The sequence below is a fragment of the Symphalangus syndactylus genome, chromosome 5 (genome assembly GCF_028878055.3).
Source record: "Symphalangus syndactylus isolate Jambi chromosome 5, NHGRI_mSymSyn1-v2.1_pri, whole genome shotgun sequence".
In the NCBI taxonomy this organism is placed as follows: domain Eukaryota; kingdom Metazoa; phylum Chordata; class Mammalia; order Primates; family Hylobatidae; genus Symphalangus; species Symphalangus syndactylus.
The window spans coordinates 144,237,199-144,263,031 of record NC_072427.2 but is presented as its reverse complement, the minus strand read 5'-3'; the positions used below and the strand labels follow the sequence as shown (position 1 = coordinate 144,263,031).

The window sequence follows — 25,833 nt, the reverse complement described above, 5'->3', positions numbered from 1 at the left end:
GGGAGGTATTGAGGATAGGAGAGTATGAGTTTGGCTCCACAGGGTGGATAGGCAAAACAATTTGGTTGATAAGGCGCAGATCCTGAACTAACTTGTAAGGCTTGTCTGGTTTTAGGACAGGTAAAATGGGGGAATTGTAAGGAGAGTTTATAGGCTTTAAAAGGCCATGCTGTAGCAGGGGAGTGATAACAGGCTTTAATCCTTTCACAGCATGCAGTGGGATGGGATCTTGGCATTGAGTGGGGTAAGGGTGATTAGATTTTAATGAGATGGTAAGGGGTGCATGATCGGTCGCCAAAGAGGGAGTAGAGGTATCTTATACTTGTGGGTTAAGGTGGGGGGAATACAAGAGGAGGACGCAAAGGAGGCTTTGGATTGGGAAGAAGGGCAGCAATGAGATGCGGCTGTAATCCAGGAATAGTCAGGGAAGCAGATAATTTGGTTAAAATATCTCGGCCTAATAAGGGAACTGGGCAGGTGGGGATAACTAAAAAAGAGTGCATAAAAGAGTATTGTCTAAGTTGGCACCAGAGTTGGGGAGTTTTAAGAGGTTTAGAAGCCTGGCTGTCAATACCCACAGCAGTTATGGAGGCAAGGGAAACAGGCCCTTGAAAAGAAGGTAATGTGGAGTGGGTAGCCTCCATATTGATTAAGAAGGGGACGGACTTACCCTCCACTGTGAGAGTTACCTAAAGCTCGGCGTCCGTGATGGTCTACGGGGCTTCCGAGGTGATCAGGCAGCGTCAGTCTTCAGCTGCTAAGCCGAGAAGGAGTCAGTCAGAGAGCCTTGGGCCAGAGTTCCAGGGGCTCTGGGAGTGGCTGCCAGGTGAGTTGAACAGTCCGATTTCCAGTGGGGTCCCGCACAGATGGGGGAATCCTGGGCTGCAGGCATTCCTTGGCCTGGTGGTCAGATTTCTGGCACTTGTAGCAAGCTCCTGGGGGAGGAGGTTCTGGAGGAACGCCTGGCCGCTGCGGTTCAGGCGTTTGGAAGTTCTTGTGTGCTGGAGATGTGGCTGGGGTTTGTCTCACAGTGGAGGCAAGGAATTGCAACTTTTTTCTATTATTGTACACCTTGAAGGCGAGGTTAATTAAATCCTGTTGTGGGGTTTGAGGGCCGGAATTTAATTTTTGGAGCTTTATTTAATGTCGGGAGCAGATTGGGTAATAAAATGTATTTTGAGAATAAGACGGCCTTTTGACCTTTTAGGGTCTAGGGCTGTAAAGTGTCTCAGGGTTGCTGCCAAATGAGTCATGAACTGGGCTGGGTTTTTCATATTTGATGGAAAAGAGCCTAAACGCTCACTGATTTGGGAGAGGTCTGATAAAGAAAAAGGAGCATTAACCTTGACTATGCCTTTAGCTCCAGCCACCTTTTTAAGAGTAAATTGCTGGGCAGGTGGGGGAGGGCTAGACGCGGAACGAAACTGTAAGCCGGACCAGGTGTGAGGAGGGGAGGTGATAAAAGGATTATAGGGCGGAGGAGCGGAGGCTGAGGAAGAATTGGGACCTAGCTCAGCCTGGCCAGGAGGGGAGAGGTCAGATGGATCTGTAGAAAACGAAGATTAGAAAGACTCAGCGATGCTTGGGGTTGAGACTGAGGGGACAGGCGAGAGGGAAAGAAGGAAGATTTGGGATGAGTTGCATTGAGCACAGAGACTAGGAAGGGACTGATGTGTAAAAGAATGCCTGGACGTCAGGCACCTCAGACCATTTGCCCATTTTACGGCAAGAATTATTTAGATCTTGTAGGATGGAAAAATTGAAAGTGCCGTTTTCTGGCTATTTGGAACTACTGTCGAGTTTGTATTGGGCTCAGAGGCCTGACATACTCCAAATAGAATAAAATAAACCCTTCTGAGCCATCACCCTTGCCTTCACAATGATCAGCATTTTGTCGTTGCAGAACTAGTCCAAGGAGCTTAGCTTGGAACCACAGTGTGGAGAACTTTGATTTCTGGAATATGGAGGAAAGAAATGGGAAGTCATTGAAGATTTTTTTAGCAGGGGGTAATAAAAGCTGGAGGAAGGAAAGAAAAAAAAACCCAAATCTATGAACTCAGTGTTGGGCCAGGGCTTTCTGCGTCGGGCACCAAAGGAGGCTGGTTAGAGTGCACTCAGTGGCAGTGTTTATATCAAGTGTCCCCGTTGTTCCTCTTAATCATTGGTAGAAAGCAGAAGACCAGAATTTGATTTAGGCCCTGGACCTAGTTCCAGAATAGGTGTTGGGGCACAGAAATAGAGTATAAAAACCTTACTTGAGGCCATGCGCAGTGGCTCACGCCTGTAATCCCAGCACTTTGAGAGGCTGAGGCGGGCATATCACGAGGTCAGGAGATCGAGACCATCCTGGCTAACATGGTGAAACCCCGTCTCAACTAAAAATACAAAAAAAAAATTAGCCGGGCGTGGTGGCGGGCGCCTGTAGTCCCAGCTACTTGGGAGGCTGAGGCAGGATAATGGAGTGAACCCGGAAGGTGGAGATTGCAGTGAGCCGAGATCGTGCCACTGCACTCCAGCCTGGGAGACAGAGCGAGACTCTGTCTCAAAAAAACCACACCAAAACAAAACCTTACTTGAGCACCATTGCATTAAACAGCTGAACAGCTGGAGCACTCAGTGATGGATCGTGCCTCTGAGGGTCATGATCCACGTGCTCGGATTGGTCAGACCACAGACGTCCAAACGTGTACCAGTTTCTTCATGTGTACTTTTCCTTAGGTCCAGATTACTAGGGACCTCGAACCCTGATCCCTTGGGGCATTTCCTTAAAATGATTGCTCATCCCCAAGAGCAGGGCTAACATTTTTGTTTTGTTGTTGGCAAACCAAAAAATGAGAAGTTTCTTGTTTTTCCTAATTAACACTTCACAAAAGAGAGCCTGACTCCAGGCGACTGACACCACCTCCTTGTGCCAAGCATTTCACAGCAGGGCCCCTCGCTTCAGTGATGGAGAACGAACAGCATTTCGTGCATGCTCCCTGCCTTCCTCTCATCCTTTCCTCCCCTCACTCTACCCTTGCTAAATTTAGCAGCTGCCCTCCTCCCCCAATTCAGTTTTTCATTCTTTTGCTCTTCCTGCCATGTGCATTTCCGGCTTGTGTAATAGCCACCAGCCACTCCAGAGAAGAGGAGGTGGGTTTACTGAAGCTTGACATTAAGGCAAGAAATATATTACCTAGCCTGCCTTTCAGATACAAAGGGTACGTGATGAGTTTTCTTTCTCTCTCTCATTCTCTCTTTCATTATTTTTTTTTAATCTCATTTGGAATTTCTAGTCCCATTTTATTCCTGAGTGCGATTGGAGGCTTATGGTCTCTCCTCCTCACAGATCCTTCCTCTTTTCCCCTTGGCCTGATTTGACTCAGAAGTAGGTGTGTTTGTTGTTCTCATTTGCAGGAGCTCAGCAGTAGAGAAAGCTGGCTTACTCTGAGAGCTACTCTCAAACCAAGTAAATACAGATGTGCCACCGCATATGCTGTAATGAGCTTTCTCTCAAGTATTATGATGTCGGTGGTGGTGAGCTCCATAGGTGAGAGAATGGAGCTAATGAGGCCGAGGTCAAGGGTGTCATTGCCCTGCAGACTAGTTAGCTCTGCTTCAGACCCAGCTCTTAAAAGTAGTGCATTTTCAGAGGCCATTCCTTAAAGCTGATGGCCAGGAAGCAAGGTCTGAGAGCATGCGTCCCCCTCCTTTGTCTATTCAGACAGGGCGCATGTGCTCCAATGAACAGGTGCACACAACAAGGAGAGAAGTGTAGGTCTTTATCAGGTAGTATCCAGGGAGAAGAGCTGACCAAGGCACAGAAGTGATATGAAGAGGTGGCCCTCTCCCTATCCTCCTGCCTTTCAGTTGTTTGGTGCCCTTGATGACAAAGAGAACAAGCAGAGAGGTGCATGGATCAGCACAAGTTTCCTGCCTCCAGCTACTTCCTCTCTCTTTCCCTTCTTCTCCACTGAAAAGAAAAAAATCCAGCTCAACATAAATTGTTTCCAGAATCAATACTGTTACATTTAATTATGAAGGATAACAGATGATTGATGTGGGCATATGTTAACATACAGAAAGATCTGGTTCTGAAAAAAAAATCTGTCAAGTGAAATTATACATATCAAATATTACTTCCCCAGTGATTTATTTTACATAACTGGGAATACAGTTCCATATAAAAGTATGTTAACCCAAGATGACACATGTTGCTACCAACTTGGCATAGGTAAGTAGGTAGGTGGGTAGGTAAGTAGGTGGATAGGTGGATAGGAATGACAGAATGGAAAGAGAACAAGGCCCAACTCAGCTGTTAAGCAGCCTGGCACAGTGAAGCATGCACGGTCAAGTGCAAACACAAGGCATCATTCAACCGCCTTGTGATTTCACCTCGTCGTGGCCACAAACTTAACCAGTTCAGACATTCATAATTTCACAATGGGCATTTATATCACAGTACAAATGTGTCTTGCTCAATCTAGCACCAGTTCCCCACATGTATCCTCTATGACTTTCTTACATTGAAATCATGCCTTCCTTAGTAGCCACGTGGCAGTGCTAGAAGCTAGGAAGTTGGTGTTAGCTCAGAGGTTCCCCTCCATGCCCTGACAGTAGACGAGGATGATCATCATGCTAATTCAAACTCTCTATGTGTGAACATTCGTTACCTCTGTAATGTACTCCATTCTGAAATCACATCATGGCTTGAGCAAAGTAGTCCTCAGATTACACTTACCTCTAGAAAAACCAGCATTTTCACTCTTTTTCCTTACTTATTAGTTATGGGAAGGGAGGGTGATTTTATATAATTAGGTTAACCTTATAATTTTTCACCCATACCAACACACTTATGACAGTGACACAGGGCTCCATCAATAAGTAAGCCAGGACTACATATCAAATATTCAGGCAAAACCAGAACCAGAACCATCCTCAACAAACAAACTGGGGTGATTGGGTGTGAGTATGTATGTATATTTTAAAGGATGAGATCTGGAAGCTGGGAAACCAGGTCTTAACCCTTCATTCTGCCAGAATAGACCATAAGGGCTCAGTTTCTCATTTCTCTGGCTCTGTCTCCCTAGTTTTAAGAAGGGGGTTAGACTAAATGGTTTCTGCAGTCTCTTACAGCTCTCAAATCCACACATTACGCCCAAGGAACCTGAGTCTTCCTGGGTGATGTGAAGATAAGACATATTCCCTTCCCTCAGGGTCTTGAGCATCTAAAATCTAGAAAATCATAGCAGTGTCCTGCCTGGTGTTGCTCAGAAGCAGGAGAAAATCTCTTCTGTCCTCATTTGTCTCACCTTATTCAGAACTTCAGATAATGTTGCCCCTCTGAGAGTGGCAACAAGAGTAGCGTCATTCACTTATTTCATCATAAAAAGCTCAGTTTAAGGACATTCTTTTTCCTTGACTGTTGTGACTCATTTTATCTTTGCAATATGAATTAGAATGCAGGTAGGTAGTTATGTAGAAAGGAGGTAAAATAAACAATGATATTACTTCCTTCACAAAAACAGGAGGCAAAACATCTTTAGAAATACCAGACCAGTAAATGACTATAAAATTAATTTATTTTGTCACGTGCAGTTGTGATGATAACTTTTTTCACACCTTAGGTTCTTTTATTTTGGGTTTTATCCCCTTAAATATATATATATATATATATATATTTTTTAATTGTCATTTGTCCTCTAGTGTTAGAGCTACTTGAATATTGGCCCCCTGAAAGCTCAACGGAAACCTAAAATAAGCCTCCCTTCTGGGCTAAAGTCTCTGAATGGGACCAGCTCCGCAGAATCGCCCCATGGGACAGGATGTGCAGTCTGTAGGGAGAAGGAGCAAGATCTGGATTTCTCAAACATTCTCATCCCGTCACCCCCTTGGAGCTTGATAATTTCAGCTCTTTAGTTCCATCCTGTCCTCTGCCCCATCAAAGAGATTATGGGGCAGTGATTCTTAATCACTTTAATTTGCAGATATTCACATATGCAGGGCTGAGATTGTTTCTATAGCACTGGATGCAGTTTTAAGGTGGCAGTTCTGCTCTGGGACAGCTCTTTATCACAAGGTAAACATGGAAATCGCAAGTGGTGAGGAGAACTTTCAAGCATCGAAGTGCAATTGATCTCAATTTTTCTTACAACTAGCACATGGGAATGGCTCAATAATTGAGAGAAGTCATTTCTTTGTGAAAGATGGAGAGGATGGCATGTGTTCTGCGATGGCCCACAGAAGTTTTATTTATACGACTGCTTTATTGAGGGGAATCGTACCCCTCCTGCCCCACCACCAAACCCAAGTGCCCAAAGACTGCTTTGGTGGAAGGAAATTGTATACAATTTTAATGAGATAATTAAAGAAGATGAGGTATATGAATCTGCTTTTTTTTTTTTTTTTTTTTGAAGAGTCTCACTCTGTCGCCCAGGCTGGAGTGCAGTGGCATGATCGCGGTTCACTGCAAGCTCTGCCTCCCAGCTGCACGCCATTCTCCTGCCTCAGCCTCTCCTAGTAGCTGGGACTACAGGCGCCTGCCACCACGGCCGGCTAATTTTTTGTATTGTTAGTACAGACAGGGTTTCACTGTGTTAGCCAGGATGGTCTCGATCTCCTGACCTCGTGATCTGCCCACCTCGGCCTCTCAAAGTGCTGGGATTACAGGCGTGAGCCACCGCGCCCGGCCTGAATCTGCTTCTTAATAACAAAATAATAGCTAACATTTATTGGGTCCTTGTTGTGTGCCGGCCCTGTTCTAAGCTCTTATATGTTTGAATCATTTAATCTTCACCACCACCCTATAAAGAAGGTGATATTATTACCTCCACTTTATAGATGAAGAAATAAAGATTAAGAGCAATAAAGTAACATGCCCCAAAATCAAGTAGCAATGCAGAGATTTAAACCCAGGTGGGGTTGATGCCAGTGCCTGCATTCATTCCACTGCACAGAATGAGGAGACCAAAATACATTTTCATAAATGTTTGTAGTGCAGGCGCCCTGAAAATAGAGCACATGATTGAAAGACGAGTAGCAGTTGTGGAGATGACGACACCGAAGCAGTTTTCAGGTCACCTGACTGGGGTACAGTGTGTGGCAGGTCCTGCTTACGTTACTGCCAAATTTATACCCAAAAATGTCAAAGATGACTTTTGAGACTCCAAAGTATGTCTAGTTCATAATATTAAAAACTCATGCTGAGTTGGACTGAATTCACCCTTCTAAGATGATTAACTCCCTTTGGATGGGCGGTCTTAGCATCACAAAAATCTCCCAGCCTGTGAGAACTGTGGGTTCTGAACCAGGCACCAGCTTCTGAGAGCAGACGCACTGGCTGTCACCCACCCCCTGAGGAGCCAGCCCCTCAGTGCAGGTCACGCCTTGAAAGCTGGCCCCTCGCTACAGCTGCTTAGTAGGCACCAGGTAGATGCAGTCTTTATCTGCTCAAGTCACACCCTGTCACTGGTTGTAAACCCACTCAATTCTCTAGTCTTGCTGGAATCGTGTTGATGACTGCAGGGTCAAGGAGGCTGTGGGCTGGGGTTTGACATCTTTGTTACACATATTAACCATGGAATACATGACAGAGTCAGAGAGCATGCCGGCACGTATATGCGCGCACTGTACATCCCCCAACTACCTGGGTTCCAATCCCAGCTCCCCAGTTTACCGGCTGTGTGACTTCAGGCAACTGCCTTGGGTCTCAGGTCTACCTGTAAAAGAAGGAAAATGACAGGACCTATCTCAAAGGGTTGACGTAAGAAAGAAATGAGTCTCCAGCCTGGGCGACAGAGTGAGACTCTGTCTCAAAAATAAAAATAAAAAAAGAAAGAAAGAAATGAGTTAATATGGAAAATGCCCTTAGAATAGCCAAGCACTCAGTAAATGTTATTCATTATCACGATTCAATATTTCTGGCTATTACTTGGTTGTTTTCCCCCCTCTTTTTGTGTAAATTTTTAATTGCGATAAAATACACAACATTTATAATTTTAACCATTTTTAGGTGTACTTCAGTAGTGGTAAGTTATTCACAATGTTGTGCAGTTGGTTTTTCCGTCCACTTTTCTTAACCATTCTCAATATCGCAGCTGCACGCACTTTGTGCAAACATCAGGTTTGTGCACCTTATACGTAGGGAAGTGCTGTTGCCTCCCTCGCTGTTATCTAAGAACACCTTTGTGGATTCATCTGCTCTACGATTTCTGTGGGAAAATACATTTAAAGTGCCAATCTTCATTACTCTCAGAACATGGCCTGTTTGGAAGTAAGCACTGCTTGCATTTTATGTTACCTTGCAGTATCTGGCGAGCGCTGGTCCTCCATGACCCCTTTGGAACCTTTGTATTAATCTTCTGGCTGTCTCCTCCTTTAAGAACTACAAGATTAACCTTTTTGCACCCCTTTCTGTTCTGGGATTCTTGAGTCTGGCAGCAGGTAACGACAGGTCCCATCAGAAACAGGTCAAGATCTTGACTTCCTGCTCTCGCTGTGAGTGGGGCCCACGAGCACCACTTAACACCTTTTTCCCCTGACCCGGCCTCATCCCAGCCTTCTGCAAGTCCTGCTTTCCTCTCCAGGACCTTTCTTCCTGCTTTGCCTCCTATATTTCAGGGCCTAGGGCAGCATGACCTTTTACCTTCTGACCCTTGCCCCTGCAGCAGCATGTGTTTTGTGACGGAGTGTAGGGACTGGATTGTGCAGAGACCCTCTTTGCATCTGTCTAGGCCCTCAGCCTATTACAGGAGGGACCCCTCACCCTCCCTGCCTGCACCCAGGGTCCTCCAACTGGAGGCTGCTTTTAGCCCTAGGGCTAGTGTGCTCTCTTAAGCCAGAAGTTTTAGGGGCAAGAGATACCTAATATGCATGAATGACTCTCACAAGACAGGCAGGAAGTCTCCAAGAGACTTCCTTTACCCCTAGGGAAATGCCATCTGATCTTTGAGATAAGGGGCTGGGAGCAGCTTGATTTCATCTCCAGAGAAGGAAGCCCTGTTAAGGGGTCATCTTGCTCTTTTCCCCACTCCAGGACCTCTCTGCCTTATCTCTGTGCCACCTGTGACCCCAGGCCTTATACATGATTGAGAGATAACCCAAACAGACCTAATTGGCTTATTGGAAATCCAATCCTTTGATTTCTTAATTCACTTCTTTTGTGCTGCTTTATGGAGACAAAGGAGACTCCCCTGTACTGTCTGTGAGGAGCAAGACAGTCTGCAGCCCTGACTGTGAGGACTGTGAGGGCTCCTGTGTCTGCAGATGTGCTGTACTCTCTGTACTGATCCCCTGGAAAGGTGGCCTATTTGAAAGCAGTCCTGCCCAGGCCTGCAGTAATGAAGATTAAGCCTCAGAGTACTACAAGTTACCCATTTTGTTTCGTTTAACCCCTTTCATCAAATGCTTATAAAATTCTAGGAGCTTACCTAGGGTTTATTGTTGATAACCTCAAATATATGTGAATCATCCAGTCCAAACTAGGGCAGTTTTCTTCTCAGGCCCTCCAAGGGAGTTCAGTGACATTGGCACATTGTGGGGATGAATAGGCTGAAATGCCAGGTACACAGTCAGTGGAAAGGCTCCAAACCAAGCAGAGGTTGAACGTCAGGTAACTGGAGTAGGGGGTGTATTAGATATTAGGGCCACTATAACAAAGTACCCCAAACGGGGTGGCTTAAACAACAGATATTTATTATCTCACTTTTCTGGAGGCTAGAAGTCCAAGGTCAACGTGTGCCAGAGTTGGTTCCTTCTGAGAGCTGTGAGGTAGGATCTGTTCCATGACTCTCCCCTCGTTTCTGGTGGTTTGCTGGCAAGCTTTGGCATTCCTTGCCTTGGAGGTCTCTGCCTTCATCTTCACCTGCATTTTTCTCCTGTGTATGTCTCTTAAGTCCAGAGTATACTTTTTATAAAGACACCAGTCATATTGGGTGGTTAAAATGACCTCATCCTAACTAATTACATCTGCAAGGGCCCTCTTTCCAAATAAGGTCACATCCTGAGAGTACTAGGGGTTAGGACTTCAACTTATGAATTTTGGGGTAGATATTCAACCCATAATGGGCATAAGAGACCAGGAGTGGTATATGAAATACAGTTTGAATTCCACGTCAAGACCTTGAGCTTATGACTTCTTTCTAGCTCTGTGTATCATTCATACTTCCCACTAATTTTTAACAAAATGACTGGGATAGGCAGAAAGTGAAACCCAGTGGACTGAGGCTTGAGTGAGCATTACCTGCTAGGCCTGTTGATTTGCGTCTCCCTGGTGACCTTCTTCTCTGACCAGCATCCGTGGGCTTAGGGAAAGCACAGTGGTGGAAATGCGATCGTGGCGTGTGAGATGCAAACTTGATCTTAGCCTTTGCTCTACCCTGGAAACTTACTAGTCAAAACTTTCACCAAAGGCAGTTTTTTGTTTGTTTGTTTAGGTTTACTGGTTATTTATTATTTATAGCATGATTAAATTGGGTCGAATTTTTATGAATTTTAAGTAGAGAAACTTTTCTAATAAGTAAGAGGAAAAGATAAGAAATCAGACCTTTTTCTAAAGAAAATTACCACATTTAAAGTCCTGGTTTATTTTAGGCTGTTTGGCAGTGAGAAGAAGGGATTATTTGTGTCTAACAGAGGTCTACAAGGAAAAAGGTTTGGGATCAGAAAACACTTCCAACCAGAATGACAGTTCCCTGCCAGCCCTTGGTCTTTCTTCCTCCCTTCCTTCTGTGCCCACATGGACTAATTATGTCTGGCTTTCCCTCCCTCTTCCTTGTGTATTTCCCTTCCATATCAAGACCTTCAGAATGAGGGCAATGTGGATAATTTCCCAGTTTTCCAGCTGGGCAGCTCACCAAGAACAAACCCAGACATCAAGGCCAGACCAAAAAAAATCTTCTTGTTTTAGACAGAAGACTCCTACATCTGGGGGATTTAATGCACCCACTGTCCGCTCAGTGCATTTCCTGTGTCCGGAGCTTCTCTGCCTGCCGGCTCTGGTCTCGTAAGTTTCCACGCCCTGTTGCCAACTTATAATAACAGAGGCGGCAGGCAGCAGGCTGAGAACGTCATAGCCCACTCCGTACATGGGCACTGCTTTGCAGACTGAAACAAAGCTTGCAAGGTCTCATTGCAGGACTCTCAGCCTTGAGAGTGGTTGTGCCCAGACCACCAGGAGCCTGGAATTAAATACCCTCGGATCCAGTTCTTTACTGTTAATGTTATCAGCTTCATCAAGTACTTCCTCTTTGAGTGATATCTGCAGAGAAATAAATAAATCAAGCTCCTCCAAGTCCTGTTCCTGCCTGGATCCTGAGTCCAAAGTAAAATCTGAGTTGGATTATCCAAAGCACTATCACCCTCCTGCATTGTTCCCAAGGTCTGGGCAGGAACGGAGAGTGAAATCTCTCCAGGACATTACATCAGTTCCTCCTTTACCCTTGGCATGAAAGTTCTTCCTCTCCTGGTCCTCCCAGACTTCCTAAGGCCTGCCCTGAGTGCACACCCACACACTAAGCCTTGAAGCGCAGGACATCAAAGAAAGCCTGCAGGTAACCAGATTACTGACCAACGCCTGTGACCGTTTTGAAATTTATAAGACAGGAAATGGATTCAGGAAATGGGAGTTTTCAATACATGGTCTTCATCATACTTAAGTATTTTTAAACCTTAATAAGCTTTTAAGTAAAGACAGACATTCTGTAAATGGCATTTAGAAGAAAATATACGAAAGTTCAAACTGGAACTGTCTTCAATAGTTGTTTACAGTGATCATATTCTGTGACAAATGAAAAGTGAACGATGGACAAAAGATAAATACATTTCTATGGGCAGCAGAATTGACATCCATATTATCTATAAAAGGAAAGTTTGCCTTGTCTCCAAAAGATTACAGATCATTTTAGTTGGTGCCCGATAAGCATTTATATGCATTTGGGTTAAAGTGAGAAAGTTAGTGCTTGTCATTCCAACCTATATCCTTGCAAGGTTAATTAAGCACTTTTAAAAAAAAAAGCTTTTTATAAGAGAAAATATCAAACCTATACAAAAGTAAAGAGAATTGTATAATGAATCACCATGTACCCATCACCAGTTTTGATGATCAACTCAAGGCCAATCTTGTCTTCCTCTGTGGTCTACCTCCTCTCTCCTTCACCATCCCAGATTATTTTACAGCAAATCCCAGATATATAATTTCCCTTGTAAATAGTATCAACAGGCCAGGCGTGGTGGCTCACGCCTGTAATCCCAGCACTTTGGGAGGCCGAAGCGGGCGGATCACAAGGTCAGGAGATTGAGACCATCCTGGCTAACACCGTGAAACCCCATCTTTACTAAAAATACAAAAAATTAGCCGGGCATAGTGGCAGGTGCCTGTAGTCCCAGCTACTCAGGAGGCTGAGGCAGGAGAATGGCGTGAACCCGGGAGGCGGAGCTTGCAGTAAGCAAAGATCATGCCACTGCACTCCAGCCTGGGTGACAGAGCAAGACTCTGTCTCAAAAAAAAAAAAAAAAAAAAAAAAAAAAAAAAAAGTATCAACATAGATCTCAAAAAAAGACTATAAAATCATAATCACAGAACCATCATATCACTTGAAAACTAGTAGTTCCTCGGTATCATCAAATAATCTACTGGTGTTCACTTTTTGCCAACCATCTCATAAATGTTTTTTACAGTTTGGATCAGAATCCAAACAACATCTATACATTGCAGATGGTTAATGTATCTCTTAAGTCTTTTTCAATCTATAGGTTCCCATCTGTATCCTTCTTGTGTGTGTGTTTGAGCAGTCCCTCTCTTCAGGTTTTTTTAAAGAGGTCAGCCATAATTAGTATATTCGTATATATAATATATATATTAGTGTAGGCTTATATATACTATATAAGTATACACTTAAATAGTACTAGTATATACTATATATCATATATAATATAATCATATATAGTATATATGGTGTGTATATATATCCTATATATCATACTATACATATATAGTATATTAGTATAATCTCCCCCTGTACATAGTTTCTTTTTTTCATCTGGTTGCTTTCAAGATTTCCTCTTTATTTTTGGTTTTCAGCAGTTTGACTATGGTGTACCTGGGTGTGGTTTTTATTTTACATATCTTACTTGAGATTCTTGGACCTTCGAATTTACTGTTGTTGATAGTGTTGTTACCAAATTTGAGGACAATCTAGCCATTATTTTAAAATTTATTCTACTCTTTTTTTTCTATATTCTCATTCTTGGACACCAATTACATGTGTGTTAGACCATTTGATATTGTTCCACGGGTCACTGAGGATTTGTTTGTTTGGATTTCATTTTTACTGATCTGTCTTCAAATGTTCTAATCCTTTCTTCTCTCGTCTCCATTCTGCTATTAAATCCATTTAGTCCAGTCTTTCATTTCAGATATTATACTTTTCAGTTATAGAATCTTTGTCTTTTTTTTAAATTCCATTTCCCTTTTGGCAGGCTTTATGTGTCATCATTTATTACAACCATCGTTTTCTTTTAGGGCTTGAACTTATTTATAATAGCTGCTGTCAAGTTTTTCTGTTTGTTTGTGCTAATTCCAACATCTGCATTATCTCAAGTTCTATCTCTGTTGATGGCCTTTCCTCCTTATTATGAGTCACACGTTTGTATTTCTTCTCATATCTAGAAAATTGGAACTGGATGCTGAGCACGTTGAGACACTGGATTGTCTTCTCTTCCACTGAAGAGTATTGACTTTTGTTCTAGTAGGCAATCAGATTATTGGCCAGTTACTTTGAATCTGTAGAGGCATGGTCTTACGTTAAATTAGGTCCAATCTGTTTCTATTTTGCCTTTTGCCCTTAGCCAGATCCCCTTGTCCTAGGGTTTTTACTCCTACACTGTGACCATTCTGGGGTAACAAACAGCCTAAAGTGTTTACAGAGCCTTCAAACTTGATGAGATTCAAACTCTGAACTCTGTCTCCACTGCAGTATCCAGTAGCTGAAATTTCTGCTCATGTCTTTTGATTATACAACTGTTGCTTTTCACTGAACTCCAGAGGGTCTCCCCAGCACTTGGGCTATTCAGTAGTCAGACAAGAATTTGAGGAAACTTTTACATGCCAATTTAATCACTCTCCCCTCTGAGGCTCCCACTGTATGGGATTTGTTTCTTCAATTTTCTGCCATCCTGGCAGCTACCTACTCTATCTCAAGCAACTTTCCGTTTATCTTCTAACTGCCCTGTGCTGCACGGACTGGGGAGGAGCATGCAGCATAGGGCAGTTAGGAGATCAACAGAATCGGGGAAAAGCTGTTTAAATACGGACCTCACTCTGTGCAGGTCCCTTCTTTCAAGAGTGAAATCCCCTCCGGTTTTTGTCTGCCCTTGATACCTTCAAATAGTTTTTTCAATGTATCTAATACAGTTTCTTTCATTGCTATCCGTAAGAAGGTTTGGTACAAGCCACTCTGCTATTGTTGAAACTGAAATTCCCCCTTTCGTTGTTTAGATAAGTGGTGGCAGATCATAAATACTTCATCTTGCTTTTCGTATCTAACCACAGATTCTGGATGCTAGTCCTTAGCAAAATATCGAGATCCTCCTCATTCCTTTTTACTTTTACGTAGTCCTCCATTTTTTAGAGATATATACTATAATTTATTAAATCAGTCTCCTATTGATAGCTATTCCAATGATGAGGCACTTTTGAATTTATGGCAGTGGGTTATACGGTAGTCACAAAATAAGCCCTTTGCCTTCAAGGAGATGATCTTTTAATATTGTGAACAATATTTTTGTTCAGTGATCATGTGATAGATGAGATCTGGTAGAACTTTCAAAAAAGAAAAAGGTCCTCATTTTCTTCTTAACCCTGTGTAAAACTTAAAACCACTATGTCTGTCTCTGTTTACTGACCCTATCAAATTACTGAATTCCCATTATGTGTTCTTCACATATATATTATCTTAATGGACAAAGGTGATATGTTTGACTTGCTTTACTTAGAACTGTGGACAATTCTTTGACCAGAACAAGGACAGCAAGCATGCACACCCTTTTGGTGAGAGTGCCCTGGGAACAGATGTGGCCAGAGAGAGTTCATTGAGTTGGGTGTGGAGCCGTGTAGAAATCCCCATTTTTATGGGCAGATTTCTGTCCTTCTGTACCTTAGCAGGGACTTGTGGAGCCAGGTGTGTGCTGGTCCATTCCCTGACCCAGCCCTCAGAGCTACCTCTGTTGCTGAGCTGTGTACACTTCTGATGTTATCCTCGCTTACATGTCACCAGCCTACAACTTCGAGTGGGATGGGTTAGAGGTATTGTTAGAGGTGTCCATCCATCCTGCTTCCTCCTTACCTCTGCCTGTCTCTGAGCACTTGTAGGGTCTGTGCACTTAGGAGCAAAGTGCACCCAAAAGTTCTTTCAGGTTCAGTAAGATTGTCATTCTGTAAATTGGGGCCACTGTGCATGCTTAGAGCAGGTTTCGATGTGACTTTGTATCGTAGTTTCTGTCTGGCAGTGACAGTTGTTGTCATGAGTACACAGGTTCTAGAATCTGACTGGAGTCTGGTTCTAGAATCTCTTAACTGGCTGTGTGACCTTGGGTAAGTTGCTTAACTTCTTTATGCCTCAGTTTTATCATCTGTAAAATAGGGGTACTAGTGGTATCTCCTGGTTAGGAGTGCTATAAGGTTGGGGTTGTTTTTCTTTTTTCTTTTTTTTTTTTGAGACAAAGTTTTGCTCTGTCACCCAGGCTGGAGTGCAGTGGTGTGATCTTGGCTCGCTGCAACCTCCACCTCCTGGGTTCAAGTGATTCTCATGCCTCAGTCTCCCGAGTAACTGGGATTACAGGCGGGAGCCACCGCACCCAGCCCGGAGTGCTTTAAGTTTTAAACAGTGAAATCCAGCATCTGAGATATAGTTATTACTAATAATTATTACTAATATTATTAACATTATCCCTAATACTAATAAGTCCTAGAGGTAGAGAATATGAAAATTTTAGTTGTGAAAATGTAAGTCAATGAAAGCATCTAGAGAGAAACCCCTAAGAGCCCTTCCACCTCTGAAAGCGACATAGAAGAGTTAAATGATGACCAAAAGATGGGGCATGGAAGTTTAGCTTCCTTGTGCCTATAGGCCACAGGTAGGTCATTAATGGAATGCTTGTAGACATCCTTAGGTTGTCTGGCAATAGAAAAATAGTTTCAATATGCACACCTTAAGGCCGGGCGCGGTGGCTCACGCCTGTAATCCCAGCACTTTGGGAGGCTGAGGCAGGCAGATCACGAGGTCAGGAGATCCAGACTGGCTAACACAGTGAAACCCCATCTCTACTAAAAATACAAAAAATTAACCGAGGGTGGTGGTGGGCGCCTGTAGTCCCAGCTACTCGGGAGGCTGAGGCAGGAGAATGGCATGAACCCTGGAGGCAGAGCTTGCAGTGAGCCAAGATCATGCCGCTGCACTCCAGCCTGGACGACAGAGCGAGACTCCGTCTCAAAAAAAAAAATGCACCGTTTAAATTGTTAAGCAGTGAAAAAGACACTGCATTCTGGGGAGAAAGGTCCTTTACACATACCTACACGCTCCTCCATTTACCGCCTGTAGAGCCGCAGGGAGTTTCCTGTCCTGCCAACTCACTGGGGTCTGTGATTGTCTTTACTTCTGCTCCACAGATAACTGTGTCCAGAGGACCCCCAGGCCATCCGTGGATAATGTGCACCATAACCCTCCCACCATTGAACTGTTGCACCGCTCCAGGTCACCTATCACGACAAATCACCGGCCTTCTCCTGACCCTGAGCAGCGGCCCCTCCGGTCCCCCCTGGACAACATGATCCGCCGCCTCTCCCCAGCTGAGAGAGCTCAGGGACCCAGGCCGCACCAGGAGAACAACCACCAGGAGTCCTACCCTCTGTCAGTGTCTCCCATGGAGAATAATCACTGCCCAGCGTCCTCCGAGTCCCACCCGAAGCCATCCAGCCCCCGGCAGGAGAGCACACGCGTGATCCAGCTGATGCCCAGCCCCATCATGCACCCTCTGATCCTGAACCCCCGGCACTCCGTGGATTTCAAACAATCCAGGCTCTCTGAGGACGGGCTGCATAGGGAAGGGAAGCCCATCAACCTCTCTCATCGGGAAGACCTGGCTTACATGAACCACATCATGGTCTCTGTCTCCCCCCCTGAAGAGCACGCCATGCCCATTGGGAGAATAGCAGGTGAGTGAATTCCCCTCTTGCTGCTCCAGCATCGTGGAGACCTGAAAAAGCCCCACTCTCCCCTGTGATCTTTGCAGCCAGCCTCGCACCATTCCCAATTAGGCGCCCTCCAAGGCTCTGTGAGGGCAAGTGGAGGCTTCTGCTTGGATGAGGCGAAATCCCTAATGGCTTGGTTAATGAGCCGCTGGGCTGGAGTAGTTAATGAGCCTCAGAAATGTTAAGAAACAAATGTCCTACGTCCAGCTTACAAGGAGAGTCACATCAGAATCAAGGCTAAGCGAAAACATTTAAAATAAAAGGTTTATGAGCATGCTAATGGCCCTGTCCTGAAGTTTCCACCAGCTAATTAATGACCAGACACAGCATAAAGAAGCTTTGTCTCAGATTGAGGCCTGTAATTCCATCCTGTGAGCAGTAACGCCATGCAGCCTTCACTTTGGGAGCGGGTAGGAGAGGAAAACAGGATTATGGTATCGGAGGCAGGTGTTGCTGGGCCATTTGGACAGAGGAAACCACTCTCAGATTCTCTTTCATTTATTGTAAGAAGCCCAAATTTGCTTACTTAAGGGAGGAAACCAGTGGGAAAAATATCTACACATTGTCCGTTTCCTAGGATGCTCATAATTTACACGAACTCATTCTTCAGAAGCTTAATCCTCTAACCATGTGACAAGGTTAGCTCTTTTCATAGAGCATTTCTCCATTAGTGAGATATTTGTTGAGCACCTGCTGTGTACAAATAAATGCATTAGGAGTAGGGATACAGAGCTAATTTAACATGCAATATCTTTTTCCCCAAGGAATTTAGAATATAGTGGGAGAGACAAAGGTGAAAACCACTAAGATATAAGGCAGAATGAAGTAAGCCCCATTTCCCATTCATTTTATGTACCAGCATTCATTGAGCACCTACTGTCTGCCAGAGTAATAAAGCGCTATAGAAGCAAAGCAGAAGGAAGGTGCATTTTGACTGGAGGGACCGAGCAAGGCTTTGCAGGGCAGAGAGCGTGATACTGAAGTGATTGTGCTTTCGATAGTGGGAGGGAGGCCTGGAGGCAGGAGAGAACAGACTTGTTCAGGGAAAGGTGAGAAATGCCCCCTCCTCCCTGAGCCCGTGACCGGGTGAGAGCTCTAGCTGACCATCGAGGTGCTGCCATGCTGATGGCAATGGAACAACAGGCTCCTACAAGCCTACTTTACGTCTCCCTTGAGGTACTGTCCCTTTTTTTTTTTTTTCACGCTCTGTCGCCCAGGCTGGAGTGCAGTGGCGCGATTTCGGCTCACTGCAAGCTCCGCCTCCTGGGCTCATGCCATTCTCTTGCCTCAGCCTCCTGAGTAGCTGGGACTACAGGCACCCACCACCACTCCCGGCCAATTTTTTTCGTATTTTTAGTAGACACAGGGTTTCACCATGTTAGCCAGGATGGTCTCGATCTCCTGACCTGGTGATCTGCCCGTGTCTGCCTTCTAAAGTGCTAGGATTACAGGCGTGAGCCACTGCACCCGGCCGGTACTGTCCCTTTTTTATTTAAATCATTTCTTTCTAGATTTTTCTCTGGCTCCAAGTACACCACCAGTGTTGTCTCAGTTTCACTGTTATAAATAATTTACATCAGGGATGTTGAACCAAGAAAATAAAATGGCAAACAAAAATGACTTATATGTTCTAAAAACTATGAAAAAGGAAATGATATATGTTTGGGATTCAATTCAAAATGATCCTGCAGAGTTAGGGGGTGGGGTGTGGGTGGGGTCTACATAAAACAAGGCTAGCCATCGCCAGCTGGTGGTTATATGTCTGGGTGATAGATGCATGGGGGTTAATATTATTGATCTCTCTGCTTTTACCTGTACATTAGATTGTTTTAATCAGAAAATGAAAAAATAATACTGGGGAAAAAAAGAATAGTAGATAAAGAAGCAAAGAGCTTAGGCAAAACATGTAAATTTCCCCAAATAATTGGAGAAGGAGGAGGAGGTCAGTGTATTGCTGTGAATCTGTAAATGACCCATCTGGTGCTTTCCAGGCAATACCTTTCTTGTCTATATACCCTCGTCTTGTTTCTTGCATGGTGTGTGCAGCAGTACTTGACATTTTGCAGATACCTTTTGCTTGTTTGTAATTCTCAGGACCGCTCTTTAAGGTAGCTCATGACTTCAGTATTCATCTTATGTGGAAGGGTCATTTGTTCAGGGGAAACCACAAAGGAAACTGAGCCCCAGAGAGGCAAAGGCCTTTGCCAAGGTCAGATAGGGGCCCCGTGACCGAGGTGTGCAGGACAACCCTTGCTGCCCCGTGGCTGCTGTCCATAGTGCTGCCCTTGTGGGCCTGGCTGGCTTCCCAAGATCTCTCCTGTCTACCTCCCAGGTGACACTGCCTTCACCACTTTTTGGGAATATACCATAAGCCCATGAATCAAGAAAGATACATGGTTTAGACTTGAGGAGTTACTTTTCCCTCGTTTAGTAGGTCTGTAAATTTCAAAATATTAGTCTCTTAAAATTATATTACTATTTTTTTTTTTTTTGAGACAGAGTCTCTGTCACCCAGGCTGGAGTTCAGTGATGCAATCTTGGCTCATTGCAACCTCTGCCTTCTAGGTTCAAATGATTCTCGTGCCTCAGCCTCCTGAGTAGCAGGGATTACAGGCACACGCCACCATGCCTGGCTAATTTTTTTGTATTTTTAGTAGAGACGGGGTTTCACCGTGTTGGCCAGGCTGGTCTTGAACTCCTGGCCTCAAGTGATCTGCCTGCCTTGGCCTCCCAAATTGCTGGGATTACAGGTGTGAACCACTGCACCCAGCCTATACTACTATTTTTTTCATCTCATTCCCCAATATCAGTGTTTGATGATGGATGCGGCCTCATCAGTTAGGAAGCTTGGTGGAATACTGCACCCACCAAATGATGAGCCTGGGTGTCTATGGATGCCCGCTCTCTCAAGGGCACACAGAAATAGGCAATATGTGCTTTTCTTGATGGCTCTAGGAAGTCAGAATATTCATGTAAAATAACCCTGGGGCCTAGATCTTTTGGGGGAATGCATTAACTCCTTCAGTATAACACAATGTCCTAAAACTAATTACCAATGCTGTAATGGCATATTCAAAAGTTTTTAAATCTCCCAATATATATTTTAACTAATGCAACCAAATCCAAATTTAACTCATTCCACTGAAAGGCACTGTTTTTCTCCGAAGAAGGTAGGACTGGATCATCCCTAAAGTTCCTTCCAGCTCTGCCAGTCTGTAGTCTGACAGTCTTCATTCTGTAACCCTCCCAAGAAAACACAAGAGTTTTAGGCACCTTTGTTTCTTTGAGGATACCCCTGTGTGTACTCCACTCTTCTGATGTCTTTCTGGACTCCTCAGATCCTTGTAAAATTGATTCTGTTTATTGAAGGTGAAATTCATTGGGTGATTCCTCTGTACAATGTAAAAGTTCTGTCATTACTGAATAGCCATAAAAAGCCTTTAAATCTCCATAAAGCAGCTGTTAGATGAGAAAACTTAGTTCCTTAAAGCTTTTTAAATGAGCACAGCACAAAAAGAAATGAAGGTGCTGCTGAATGTCAAACTGATGAGTACTATAGCTGGAGGGTATAGATGGAAATAGTACTCATGAATGTAGATCACAAAATGAAGCTAAATTCTTACTATTCAGATGTGATTTGTTCAGGTGCCCTAGAATTTATGCATTTGGACACCTTCTGTGTATAAGGCGCTGTTCTGCATTCTTGACGGGGTGGGGACAGCCTCAGAGAGGTATAAGACACAGTCTTTATCATGAAAGAGCTGAGCACAGTTAACTATAAAAGCGAAGCACGTGACATGTATCTTAGAAGGACTCCTGTTAAGTACCACAGGAGATCAGAGTAGGGATGTCAGGGCACGCTTCGTGGAGGGCTGGCTTTTAGCTGGGCTTGGATGAACGCTTAGAATGTGGACAAGTGGAGATTAGAGAAAAACAGGTCATTCCAGATGGAGAAAACTTACCAGGAGCAAAGTAAGGTAAGGCTCAGTGTATTTTTTCTATTTCAGGTAGAAATGTAAATCTACAAGTTTAGGTCTATTGAGGTCACTTAAAAATCTATCATTTTTCAGGCCGGGTACTGTGGCTCATGCCTGTAATCCCAGCACTTTGGAAGGCCGAGGCTGGCAGATCACCTGAGGTCAGGAGTTCGAACCAGCCTGGCCAACATGGTGAAACCCCATCTCTATCAAAAAATACAAAAATTCGTCGGGCATGGTGGTACACACCTGTAGTCCCAGCTACTGAGGAGGCTGAGGTGGGAGAATCACTTGAACCTGGGACGTGGAGGTTGTAATGAGCCAAGATTATGGCACTGCACTCCAGCCTGGGCAACAGTGATACCCTGTCTCAAAAAAAAAAAAAAAAAAAATATATATATATATATATATATATATATATGAAATTTTTCATAAATTCTTTTCATTATCTAATATCACTGAAATCCCATCGTACCATTAAGATACATGCAAAATTGTTCTCACTCATAGGTGGGAATTGAACAATGAGAACACATGGACACAGGAAGGGGAACATCACACACCGGGGCCTGTTGTGGGGTGGGGGGAGGGGGGAGAGGGGGGAGGGATAGCATTAGGGAGATATACCTAATGTTAAATGATGAGTTAATGGATGCAACACACCAACATGGCACATGTATACATATGTAACAAACCTGCACGTTGTGCACATGTACCCTAAAACTTAAAGTATAATTTTAAAAAAAAAGATACATGCAAATTTATGTCTGTTAGGTATTTACCATATGGAAAAACTAAAATAATCAAAAAAGGAAATTCAGTAGGTGGTTGACAGTTTAAATACAAATCACAAATGACATCTTTTTAAATATAACGTATAGCTTATTTTTAAAGGTGTCACTTACTTTGCAAAGGATAAGGAGAACTGTTATTAAGAATTTACCGGTTGGAATGGCTAGTGTTTATGGGAGAGAGTTTAGCACAAGACGGAGTGAGACAAGATTGCTGGGGTCTATTTTGAATCCAGCAGCCAACACTGTATGGAACAGTGAAAAAGTTGCTTCTTTCTGTGCTTGTTTTCTACTTGGTATCTTTAAGAATGGGCTATTTAGGAGCAAGGAGCCTAGCAGAAAGCATCTGTCAATCTTCTAAAACTTTACCTACAAAAGTTTTACTGGCTTGTGTCCCACCAGTTTCAAAGCCAGAAGGTATATTGGCCACAAGCACCTGTAGGTGGCTGAGGTGTGACTGTAGTCATCCGTGAGTCATGTTTTCAGTACGTATTGAAATTCCTTATTTGGACTTGATTTCAAAGATAGAAGGGCCTTTTACAGGTGAAGGAACTGAGATTCAGACACATCAAGAGTCTAGCCTCGAGCTTCTGTTCAGTGTTCTTCCCAAAATGATTGTTTCCTTCTGGTCTGGGACTCTAGAGCAAAGATTGAAAACTGTGGGCCAAATCCAGCCACCATCTGTTTTTTTTTAAATCAGGTTTTCCTGGAAAACTGCCAAACCCATTTATTTGGTATTGCCTATGTCTGCTTCCATGCTGCAGTGGCACAGTTGAGTAGTTACAACAGAGATTGCATGGTCAGCAACACCTAAAATATTTATTAATTTTCCCTTTACAGAAAACGTTTGATGTTCTCTGCCTTGCAACATTGTGTACTGGGTGGTCAGTGTGCTTGGAATCATAGGTGCAATGTAGGATGCAGACTTAGAAAACAGTGCCCCTGCTCTCAAGGAATTATTTGCACTTTAGATGACAAGCCATGTTTGAGACATGTGAAAGGAACAATAACAAGTTATGTAAGAGAAGAGACAGGTTCTGGACTGCAGGCTATATTTTCAGACCAGCCAGAATAGTTACAATAATATCATTAACATAAATAAAATACTAAGTATTTAGCTAAGGAAAAGAAATGATTTATTTGCACTTTGGATTATATAGTTCTTCATTCATTGATTCAAAAATTATTGCCAGTCTGCTCATGTGCCAGGCATTGTTCTAGATGATAGGGCACTGCATCTCTAAATGCCAAATTTCCTGTCCTTGCTGGTGGAAGGCAATGTCCTCTTGCTTTATGCCATGACACAAACTAAGCTCCTGCTTTAACTATAGACAGCTAAATCTTAAACGAAAATTTTTCAGTCAATTTAGTTTTCTCTTAAAGTACTTTAATTCCGTTAAAACCTGAGCCACCAGATTTCCTGTCTGCCTGTCTCTTCCTTGGCGTTAATCCAAAACTCTGCTGAGGAAGAAGATTCGTTGGTACACTGACAATAGTTTTATAATCCATTCATTTCATAACCCCTCATTTGCTACCCAAAAGTGGGGACCTAAATCTGTACAGATTTACGTGTTCAAAGCCCATGGCCTACCCAAATAGAGAATATCTCCTTCCTTGTGTTTATCTCACAACTTTTGCTGAAGTCTCTCCATCTTTGTGAACGTGAACGTCTTGATTTGTGAGGCTATCACTGGTCGATTAGGTCATTAATCCTACAGTAGGCAAGACTCAGAATTTCCTCTCAGCTCAAGGTCTCTTCACTCCCAACCCCCTTAGAACACACTTAGCAGCAATCCTTGGAATCTTTAAAGATAGCCTTTTGGGACTTTAAAAAATACTTTTACTATCTCTCAAGGTTACATCCTTAACAGAAACAAAAAGATTCTAATCAGGGAGACATCAAGTCTCTCGCATTGCTTATTTGTCACCCAACTAAAACAATGTACTTTCTTGATTTGGTTTTATTGACTGGATGAATTATATATACAGAGATTCAATTCGGGAAGCCTCTGAAGCAAGATGAAGAAAAAAGTATGAAACCCCAGAGAAAGTAGTTTGAGGCTTGTCCTCAGGGGCTTCAAGGACCAGGAGAAGTCACTGTATTCCGGCATCTTGCTTCTGTCTCCACTTCCTCCCACTGTGTTTAATGCTGCTATGAATTTGTTTCAAAGGAAGCCTATGGACTTTGTTGTTTTTTTTTAATTAATTTTGTACATGAGCCTCAGGAGCAGCCTTGACAGCTAAAAGACCTCGTAAGAGAGAAGTGTGAAGGGACTGCATGAAAGTGCTGGGGGCGAGTCTCAGCCCTCGGCCTTTGTTGGAAGGTGTGGGGCGTGCAGACACATGTGCACCTTCGCACACATGCATCTGCGCATAAATATCTGTGTTTGCAGGAAAGAAAAGATAGGGTTGTGGGATGTCCCCAGAAGCCACAAGGATTCCAGTGTTTTAGTACCAGGTGAAAGAGCCGCTTCCTCCCACACTGTCTCAGGGAGATGCACTTCTGTAGACCTCTGTAGCCCAGTACCCTCAAGAGCTCCTGGAGACAGATGGCCCTGAACAGTCCTAGGGAAGCGGTGTGGGCCTGTGGCAAAAGCTTTGACTGCAAAGTCAGCATGATTGGAATCGGGTTCTTGACTCCCAAGCAGGTGCATAATGTCTCTGAGCCCTTCTTTCCTTACCTGTAATATTGAGAATAGTAATACCCATTTCTGGGCCCTTTTGACTGTTTGTTAATGAGACAACGTGTGAATGCATGGCACGAGAAAGTTAGTTGCTACGTGTTACTGTCCCCCCTCTGCCTCACTGCTGAGCTGCCATCCTGCCCATCTGAGAGGGACTGCGTGGGAGCTGTGGGTGCAGCCAGCACAACTGCCTGCGGAGCCACGCAGGGCACTGACAGGGAAGGCCTGTGTGGGGTGCCCTTCAAGGCCACCTCCGTTTTCTTATTTCCTCGGAGGTTTACTTCTGTGCTACTGCTTCCCATCCCTGAAGCTTTGCCTGCTGTCCATATTCGGAGGGGATGAATAAGATGAGCACTGGGGAGGGGAGGAGCTTATCACTCCAGCAGGAATATTCCCAGAGGCTGAGTCACTGCACTTTATTTTCAGTGTGAACGACTGAGAAATCAAAGAGCCCTAAAAGAGGAGGAAGTTTCAGGACAATGTTTTTAAAAGATAAAAAACATCAACAGCATGGTGGCTGAGTGGAAAATAATAGAAGGGGCTTGAGGAGACTGGAAATTCCAGTTTGTATAAGGGTGCACAGTGCTGTAATAGAGTCCTACCTCTCTGCAGTCCCTGGATGTGAATTCCCAGGCTGCTCCCACACCTGAGCAAAGCGGAGGCTGGGCCTTAGTAGGTTCTGGCTGCGGGCTGGATGTCAGCTGCAGGGTGTGAGTTTCGGATACCAGTGTTTCCCAGCCTTCTCCACACCTTATGTAATCAGAGGTGAAAAGGTCCAGCCTCGTTTGCAGCTGTGGTTCTTCTGCCCCAGGAAGCCAGGAAGCATAGATTTTTGTATTGTTTGCCTCCACTTCTCCCTCCCACAGCATGCCACTGTGCACATATGTTTTCCGAAGCCACAGCAAAGCACAAGCAATTGCCCATTGTAAACACACCTCTGCGTATCAACACACACCTGGCTGCACTGGATTAACCAACTTTCTGCTTCTAGGTAATGGCTGATCTAGAATGGAGGAGGAGAGAAAAAAAAAAAAAAAAACAAGCAGCAGATGGCCCCCTGAATGTTGTAAACCTTGTTTCTCTAAGCAGGGTTTCTCAACACTCTTGATATTTGGGCCAAATAATAATTTGTGGGGTTGCTTAGTATATTGTAAGAT

At 43.9% G+C, this 25,833-nt stretch overlaps 1 protein-coding gene and 1 long non-coding RNA gene across 11 annotated transcripts in view; one reads left to right on the top strand and one right to left on the bottom strand.

Moving 5' to 3' along the window:
* ETV6 (ETS variant transcription factor 6) overlaps positions 1–25,833 on the top strand; it is a 258,085-nt gene that overhangs the window by 209,547 nt on the left and 22,705 nt on the right. For all 7 annotated transcript variants that reach the window (XM_063639655.1, XM_055280632.2, XM_055280633.2 and 4 more), the window contains one exon: positions 16,643–17,188. In XM_063639655.1, coding sequence (XP_063495725.1) covers positions 16,643–17,188 — 546 coding nt within the window. The remainder of the gene's footprint in view (positions 1–16,642; positions 17,189–25,833) is intronic.
* LOC129483350 (uncharacterized) lies at positions 7,554–15,486 on the bottom strand. 4 transcript variants are annotated; one of them, XR_008658025.2, is made up of 6 exons: positions 15,321–15,486; positions 10,220–10,280; positions 9,683–9,883; positions 9,408–9,593; positions 8,279–8,362; positions 7,601–7,697 (listed from the first exon to the last, which is right to left on the bottom strand). It is a non-coding gene; the product is annotated as an uncharacterized lncRNA (long non-coding RNA). The 4 variants fall into 4 exon arrangements; XR_010120866.1 differs by lacking the exon at positions 15,321–15,486 and having other exon boundaries at positions 10,220–10,312; XR_010120868.1 differs by lacking the exon at positions 15,321–15,486 and having other exon boundaries at positions 9,408–9,528; positions 10,220–10,312.